Genomic DNA, 9172 nt, shown 5'->3' with positions numbered 1-9172 from the left:
GACTCTCCACCCTCAACATACACAAAGCAGTTTTTGTTGTTGTATTTTTTATAAGAAGTGGATGTTCTAAGCTACTTTGGGTACAGCTCAATGTGGAAAGGCAGCATATAAACTCAACTAATTATATGGCATTAGATGCAGATGAAAAGAGGCAGTTTTGAACACCCATTTCTAAGGGCATGTGGTGTCCAAATAAAACAAAATAAAAGTTCCAGACAGACAACGGCGTATCCAAGAAAGTCATTCTATTAGCACAGGGGTGAGGAAGCTCTGGTCTACTGTTCAATCTCGGCTCGCCAGGGGGTGCAAGTTGGCCTGTAAGGCCATTTCCCCTAAACCATACCCACCTGTCCATCAGCTGATGACACTGGGTGATGTCGGATGATGGGCAAGAGGGATGGGGTTTAATCCTGCTGCATGGCACTTTGGCAGAACATTACCTGCAGAGGGCACACTGGTGAAGCAGATCCTTACAGCCTGCAGGATTGAACCCTCTCCTTATCAGCCGATGAGCAGAGACGCAGGTCAGCTTGGATAGGTGGGTGGGACTGTGCATCCTTTAGTCACCTGATGTCATTGTGGTGTCAGAAGATTGACAGGTGGGTGGTCCCTCATCATCTAGTGCCATCTTCTCTTGGGCTTCAGGCGGCAGAATGTATTGAGCAGACACTGCATGCCTGCACATGTGTGTGTGTGTGTGTACACAAGTACAGACATGCAGATTGATCTATGCACCTAGTAGAATAAGGACATTGAAGAGTGAGTTAGTAAAATGGAGTGTACCACTCCAGACTGCAGGTGGGTGGTACCAATGCTCTCCTATGTGTTGGTATGGTTAAAAAACACACAGACCTTTGTTCATGTTGAGCATTAGCATCCGAGGAACTAACTGGGAAGAGATCCGTACAAGCATGCACTAGCTGCTGAGTGAATTGCTGGAGAATTTGGACCAATGACATTGCAATATGCGGATCAGCAGAATCTCCAACCCCCTGCTGCACCCAGGAGGCCCCAGAGAAACTGCCTAAGGCTGCACACATGCCATACTACTACTACTACTACTACTAATAATAATAATAATAATAATAATTTTTTATTTATGCCCTGCCCTCCCCAGCCAAGACTGGGCTCAGGGCGGCTAACAACCAATAATAAAAACAAGTTGATTAAAATACAATTTAAAAAGGTTAAAATACAGCATTAAAACATTAGGATGCAACCTCTTCACAGGAGGAGAAAGGAAAAAGAAAGGGGGGGGGGAGGGAATCAAACTTGATTCTTAAGGTCCTCCATGACTTAAAGCATGTGACTTAGTTGGTTAAGGGCGCTGTGAGGGGTAAACTGCAGATCCCAGGATTCATGTGCTTTAAATATATGGAGTGCATGCAGCTTAAGCCTCCATTTTCTTGGTTTTTTTCCTTTCTAATAACACCAGTGAGGAGGAGGAGGAGGAGGAAGAGCGGAGCAAGAAAAAGGTGCTGGCCATGAAAAGGGGCTCAGAATCCTCGTCTGAGGAGGGCAGCCCATCCGAGAGCAGCTCGTCGGAGTCGGAGTCTGGCTCCGAAGCAGAGGAACCCCACTTGGAGAAGGAAGTGAAAAAGAAAAGGACGGTGAGTGGCGTGGGTCATGAAATCTGCCAGCTCTGGTGTCTTTTTGGTGCAGCCACTAAGCTTGGTCAGTCCTCATTGGGTAATTTTATGGGCTTCCCCCTTTCTAAGGATGATTTGTTCCCCCAAGCCTGTTCAGGCCTCCCTTATTGGCAAAACCTATTTGGTGTTTCACAACTTTCTGACTAGTTGCAGGACCTTAGCCAGACCTAGCAGAGTAAACGCAGAATCCACGGAAGCAACTGGTGACTTGGCTGCAGACAGGATAGATGAAGCAGGAACCAGGAACTTGTAGTTAGGTGTTTATTATATACAGTGGACTATTTACAGGAGCAGAACACAGATATTTTGCTAGCTCTCTCTGACACGACTCACAACTCCTACACTGACACACAGAACTCTGAACACTGAACTAACACATTCCAGTTAGTAGGCCATTAATTATCACTCCCTTGAGAGAGCTTGACCAATCAGGGAGTTGTCTCCATGTCTCTGTTATCACCAGGCAGACTTACTCCTTCACATGACCTTCTGGCTGTCTGCCAAACCTTAATTGACTCTGTGTGAGTAGCTGCACGTACACAGTTTCCCAACACCCCTTTTGTGCCTGGATGGTGCTATTTTGGCTATATGAGGACTGGCACTCAAAGAATCAGAGTTGGCTATTAGTAGCATATAATATGTTGGCTTCAAGTGGCGAGTGACATGGATGAGTATGAAGAGTGCTGTGCCTGGCAGAATTGACTGAGTTTAGGACTGGCTGTGCCAATGCAGAAAACACAAAGTTGTTTTTTTTTAAAGAAGATATTTATTAAGAGTTTTTAAGGTATAACAAAAAAAGTGAAAAATACAAAATAAATATAGTTAAAAACACATTAATTTTCCATAACATAACTTCCTTACACTTATTTCCCTGGACCTCCTCATACCTCCCTTCTTTGTATTCCAGTTCAATTTGTTAGTTCAGCAAATCCTTACCATTAAACTTTTACCCATTTGTAGAACCCTTTTTTTCATAACTCTTAAAGCATTACAGCTGAAAACCACTTAGTTTCTTTCCAACATCCTTCTAACATTCATTAATTTTACAATATTTCTGTAAATAGCCTTTAAATTTCTTCCAGTCTTCTTTCACCGACTCTTCTCCCTGATCTCGGATTCTGCCAGTCATTTCTGCCAATTCCATATAGTCAATCACCTTCATCTGCCATTCTTCCAGGGTGGGTAGTTCTTGTGTCTCAGAAACACAAAGTTAATGCTTTCCTAATTTTTCCTCTTGTCTTTCAGCCTCCCAGCAGCAAGCCTGCTCCAAAAGCCCCCAAGAAAGGGGTAAAGGAGATTTCCTTGCTCGACCTGGATGACTGTAAGTGTTGCCCCCTTAACAGTTTCCCCCTTCCCAGGAAACACTGGGAATTGTAGCTCTGTGAGGGGCATAGGGGGTCTCCTAAAAACTATTAGCCCCCTTAAGAAATTACAGTTCTCAGGATTTTCTGGAAGAAGCCATGATTGTTAAAAGCCTCATGATACTGCTTTCAACATACACTGTGGATGGGGCCTAAAAGTTCACCTGGTGCGAGTATTTAAAATACTGTATTTTAAATAGTATTTTAATGATTCATTTCATAGTTGTAAACCTCTTAGAAGTCATTTTGCCCTGTAAGTGGTATGTAAACAATAAAATAAATGAACATTCATGGTCAGAATCACAGGGCATGTTCAGGAGCTTAACCCAGTGTTTCTCAAACTTGGGTCCCCAGCTGTCTTTGGACTACAACTCCCATCATCCCTGACCACTGGTCCTGCTAGGTAGGGATGATGGGAGCTGTAGTCCAAAAACAACTCGGTACCCAAGTTTGAGAAACACTGGGCTTAACTTATTCCCACCATACCATGGTCCCAGCAAAAATCTTCCCCTTCCCCTGACATTCCTTAGGATGGATGCTGCAGTTGACCCCTTCCGTACTTGGGGAAATAATTTTCATTTTAATTGCGGATTCGAATCCTAAGATTACAGAAAATGCAGCCAAGGATCTTGCTTTAGTCAAAATCGTATTTTTAGAAAACTATTTCTGCTTATTCGTGGGTTTTGTCATATTTTGCTTTTAAAAGGTACAACTTGTGTGCAGGTATATTTAGTCTTTCTCACCGCTGAGGCTCTCTTGATAAAGCTTATGCTGTGTTTGGTGCCCATGGCCTGTAGACCAAATAAGCTGAAACCCGGATTAGCTATTGACACCAAAAACTCCTGCGTTAAATAGCAGCTGGGAAGTGGAGAGGTTTGCATCAAGGACACAGTGTGGGCGACAGGCTCGACACACCTGCAGCTCTGATCCTGATTTGGGGGGGGGGGAGTGTCATCATAACTATTTTTAGAAGAGCAAAAGCAGACAAATTAAATGCATGCCTCCTCTAATTTGGGAAAGGGATGTAGTTCTCTGGTGATAGAAGATCCCAGATTTAATCCTCAGCATCCCCAGGTAGGTTAGGGCTGGAAACATTCTTCCTGGAAATCCTTGGAGAGGGAGCTGAGCTAGATGGACCAAAGATCCGACTTGCTATAAGGCAACAAGTTCCTGTGTTGCCCTGAGATGGGCCTGAGTAATTGCTTTCAAAGAAGGTCACCTGCTGTGGATGTCAGGAAAAAGCAGCAATGCAAGAGCGAGCTGCAGGTGTCTGGAATGCAAAACAGGATGTTGATGTTTGGGACTGTACTATTGGAACAAAGGGGCAGTCTATTCACTGTACTGAGCACCGGATATTAGCTCAGAGTGTCATCTGACCTGTACTGGAAGTACAGGGGTGGAGTTTATCTCTCTACTGTTGGAGACTGGAGAGTGCAGACGTGTTTTTCTGTACTGCTGCAATGACAGAAATAAAGACATGTAAATAGATTTCTGTCTGTCTCTTTTCCCCTCCCTGAGGGAAGCAGGGAGGAGGGAGGAGTTAGTGTGTCCCTCTCACGCTGAGTGGGATCGCCGATAGTGACCTCGCCTGTATCCTGCCGGGAGACGCAGACGGGGAGGTCAACAAGGATCTCAAGCCGAATGCCTGGAGAATGGCCAGTTACCTCTGACTGCGGCCTGAGAATCCAACAGTGAATTCACTCTGTGTGCTTTGTCACTGGGAGGAAGCCTGTCTTTGCAGAGATGCAGCCGGTGGCGACTTCTTCCAAGGTCAAGTTATGCTTAGCAGGTCTGCCTGCAACTGGATCATTCAACGACTCCTGGTAGAGAGTGGCAACTGTTACACTGCAGCATATTGGAGACTCATAGGGACCCATGCTTAAATTCATGATCTGTGCCCCGGCCAAAGTTTTGGAATGACTGCTTTACAGGTTGCCATAGAGCAGGTGATCTGTCCATGGAGCTGGAAACTTTTTTGTATACTGTGTGTGTGTGTGTGTGTGTGTGTGCGCGCACGCACGTTCACATCTGACTCTAGACACTTTTATTTTTTCCCCATAGAGCAGGTTTTGTTGACTTGCCATTTTCTCTTCCCAACCCAAATTGTGAAAGGTCCAGATCTAGAAGTTTATTAACGCCTTTGTTTCCTGCTTCTCTGCCCCACAGTCACACCGCCTCCCCCACAGCCAGTTGCCTCCAGCCCTGCAGTTTCCACCAGCCTAGTGACCGACCTTGAGGGACTCACCCTGACTGACACTTCTCTAGCGGCTGCTGTAAGTGATCTCAGTTTATTTATATCACACTCTCTCAATTTATCTGTCTTACCTTTTTAAATCTTCTCTTTCCTCTAAGAAGCTCACAGCATGCGCGATTCTTTCTTCCATCTGTTTGACAACAACCCTGTGAGGTTGATTTGGCCTAGAGCGTGTGATTGGCCTAGGCCCTAGGGCATCCAGTGAGCATCACAGTTCAGTGGGAATTTGAACATAGCACTAACATAATGCTACGTGAATGTTCCGGCAGCTCTCCCTCTCCTTCCCCGCTCCCAGCAACCCTCTAAATATCTTCCAGGTGTCCTCCCAACCCTTTGGAGCAGATTTGGAGTGTGTGTAGGGTGAACATAAGGGGAGGAAAGTGAAGGACACTGTTGTGCAAGTGGGGGCCACTAGGGGGCGCATTGGAAGATGGCCGACAATACCATCTCTCCGACCCACACGGGGTAATTAAGAGGCTGTTATGGGAGTGGGCAGCCTCCCTTGTTGCCCCAAGGTAATGGGGAACACTGCCCTTGCCTGCTGTGCCCATAAATCACCCCCTAATTCGAAAGAAGGGGGTGAGGGCCCTAGGCAGAATGCCCCCGTGTGGACCTCGGCCCTCCTGGACGCTGTCTCTGATCGCGCACTAGCTGCAGCAATTTGGAATAATTAATTACAAAAGAAGCAAATGCACATATTTCAAGTGAAGAAGGGGAGTGAAGTCTGCTAATTTAAGTGACCTCTGCGAAAGAAGACGACGGGTTGGAGAAACAGGAATATTTTACGATGAAGATACACCAAAGGCTGGGTATGTTGACAACGGGACTGAATGGGGGGGGGAACCTTTTTTACTTTCCTTCTATGTGATTTACAAGAACCCCTCCTCATTAGAATCGTCGGTTGAACTGACCCAAGCAGGATGATTAAGGTCTGTGTGGAGATAAACTTTAACCAAAAGTATGCTTTATGGAGATCGAGAAGCAATAAGAGCTTTTGGAATAGTGCAGCAATTAATTCGGAGTCGCCATCTTGCCAAAGGATTTATAGCCGAGAGAAGGAACGGACTTGTTTTCAGACTGCATTCCTGGTGAATCTCCTCAGAGGTTTTGAGAAAGGAGGCAGATTGGTGAAGATTAATGACGCTAAGACTGTCTTGATGTATGGAAGTGATGTTACATGGAAAACGTCTGGATATGGCTACTGGATAAATATAAATATATATCCACGCAGGATTACAAACTGTCTAACCAGCTTGTGGAGACTATCAGAGGTCACAAAGAGAAAGGAAAAAATATATGAAAATAACAACAAGAGATGTGGAAAAACAAGAAGAAAGGACTGGATAGTACTGTGAACATCATAAGGTTAGATTTGTGGACATTAAAACAGCAGTAAGAAGCAAGAAGTTGATTGGATCCCCTTCAGAACTTGAAATATGGGTACCCCCAACAAAAATTTAAAATTCGGCTGTGTAATTTGGAGTTTATGTAATTTGGTTGATTTGATGTGATTGGTCGGTTAATAAAAAATTATTCTTTAAAAAAAGACACTGTTGTGCAAGTGGAAATCTCTGCACTGATGGGATGAGTTAGTTGGATACTGCCCTATTCCACTATGGTTCTTTTTTGTTGATAGGACTTTAAATGAGATTTTTAGGGTGCAGGACCTGATAATTATGTGGCTGGGGAAAGCTAGAGGCCTGTGGTACATTTCCTTAGCTGTCTTTGTCAGGAAAATAAGCCTCCTAGGTGTGCTGTCCAAGATCTGAAGTGGCTAGTATAAACTATATGGGAACTTTATAGCTCACTGATAAGAGTGCACATTTTGTAAACAGAAGGTCCTGGGTTCAATATTTGGCATCTCCCAACTGGGCTAGGAAAGTCTCTGGGCTGGGAAACCACAGCCAGTTAGTGTAGATAAATGCTGAACTAGATGGGTCAATGATATGGCTCAGTATACGGCAGCTCCTTGTGTTCCTGTGCAAGACACATGATTGGCCACGGCTGTGCTGTGCTCTGGCAGCTGCCATGCTGCCTTCCAGTGAGAACTGCACTGGATGTTCACAGCTTTTGATTTCTAACTTTATACATTTTATTATACATTTATACAAAGAAGAAAGTAGCATTCAAACAAAAACAAAAAAAACCGAATGTAGGAAAGGGGAATATGATGTTTTGACCGTATAAACTAGAAATACCAATATATACTAGATGGCCAACTGTGATGCATAAATTTCAAGAAAGGCTGACCAAATACTTCTTGTATTTCTGTTAATTGTGCTTATGTTGATACGGTGCCACTTCAGATAAGGAGGGGGAGTGCAAATCATTAACCCATTCTTGTATGGAAGGTGACTCTTCCATCCAGATTAGAAGCTGTTAAAACACCTGTTTCTTTCCTAAGGGGATTTAGGAAGGAGCATCTGGTTCCTTCCTGGGCTTCCTCCTTCCATCCTGCCTCTCCTCATTGCACTTTAGCCTGCCTGAATCGCCCCATTTCTTCCTTCCTTCCTCTCCTGCTTTGCAGATGATCAGTCCTGTGTTTGGCGCTGTGAAGACGTATGAGCTGCTGCATCGCATGACGGGAGAGGGGCTGTCTGTCGAGTATTACTTCAGCCGACAGCCTTTCACCCCTGATTCCCGTATGGTGGCTGTGCAGATCCAGATCTCCAATAACACCACTGCTGAGGTGAAGAACATCCGTGTGAATGAGCCCAAGCTACTCTCAGGCATGCGTGTCCAGGAGTTCAAGGAGATCGGTAGGATCTATGTGAGCATGGGTACATGCATGCGCTTGGGATTCAGCAGGCAGCCATGCTTTTTGCTGGCTCCTTCTGGGGTAGTCAGCTGGGTTTGAGAATGTTACCTACCCCCTAGCAAGCCTAGCTGATACTTATTTATATATATTATTCCATTTATATCCTACCTATTCTCCAGGGAAGGGACGCGGGTGGCGCTGTGGTCTAAACCACAGAGCCTAGGACTTGCCGATCAGAAGGTCGGCGGTTCGAATCCCCGCGACGGGGTGAGCTCCCGTTGCTCAGTCCCTGCTCCTGCCAACCCAGCAGTTCGAAAGGACATCAAAGTGCAAGTAGATAAATAGGTACCGCTCTGGTGGGAAGGTAAACGGCGAAGTGCAAGTAGATAAATAGGTACCACTCCGACGGGAAGGTAAATGGTGTTTCCATGCACTACTCTGGTTTGCCAGAAGCGGCTTAGTCATGCTGGCCACATGACCCGGAAGCTGTATGCCGGCTCCCTTGGCCAATAAAGCGAGATGAGTGCCGCAACCCCGGAATCGGCCATGACTGGACCTAATGGTCAGGGGTCCCTTTACCTTTACCTTTATTCTCCAGGGATCTTGAGGTAGCTTACACTGAGTTTTGTGGCTGAATGGGGGTTTAAACTCTGGTCTCCCAGGTCCTAGTTCAACACTCTAACCACTACACCAGGCACTAGTCTGAGTGTGTCTCTTGTGATTAGAACCACTGCTGTTTGGGTTGGGGGAAAGAATCACAACAGCATAGCAGTTGGGCCATTTCCCATGTTAGCCTCTGGGCCATTTGGAACAGCAACATTGGCACTGTTTTTAAAGTTCTGGTGCGAGTGCCGTCGCATCAGAGCGAAATATCTGCAGACTTGCAGGAAACCAGAAGTTTTCAGAAGTGCAACCCTATCCCCCCAAACCCACTAGGGGGCTGATTCTCAAAAATCAGCCTAGTGATGACTCAGTGCATTCAGTAGCCATTGAAATAATTGACTGACATTTGGGTGGAAATGGGGTTTGGAATGGAGCACCCAGACTTTTTGTCACAGGTCCAACATGTATTGCTTAATGAAACTGGAGGGGTTGCTGAACCCGCCCTAAGGTACTTTGGAGCCTCCTGGTGCAAGGTGCAAGATGGGGG

The 9172-nt window shown here is 45.5% G+C and overlaps 1 protein-coding gene across 1 annotated transcript in view; it reads left to right on the top strand.

Annotated features, from left to right (window-relative positions):
* Nucleotides 1-9172, top strand: part of AP3B2 (adaptor related protein complex 3 subunit beta 2) — a 63607-nt gene that overhangs the window by 42364 nt on the left and 12071 nt on the right. The window contains exons 20-24 of the mRNA XM_081169283.1: nt 506-524; nt 1396-1610; nt 2895-2970; nt 5177-5283; nt 7792-8023. Of these exons, the coding sequence (XP_081025409.1) occupies nt 506-524; nt 1396-1610; nt 2895-2970; nt 5177-5283; nt 7792-8023 (649 nt within the window). The remainder of the gene's footprint in view (nt 1-505; nt 525-1395; nt 1611-2894; nt 2971-5176; nt 5284-7791; nt 8024-9172) is intronic.

Source organism: Podarcis bocagei (genome assembly GCF_964188305.1).
Source record: "Podarcis bocagei genome assembly, chromosome: 14".
NCBI lineage: Eukaryota > Metazoa > Chordata > Lepidosauria > Squamata > Lacertidae > Podarcis > Podarcis bocagei.
Note: the sequence above shows the minus strand (reverse complement) of the source record. Positions and strands in the feature narration are given on the sequence as shown.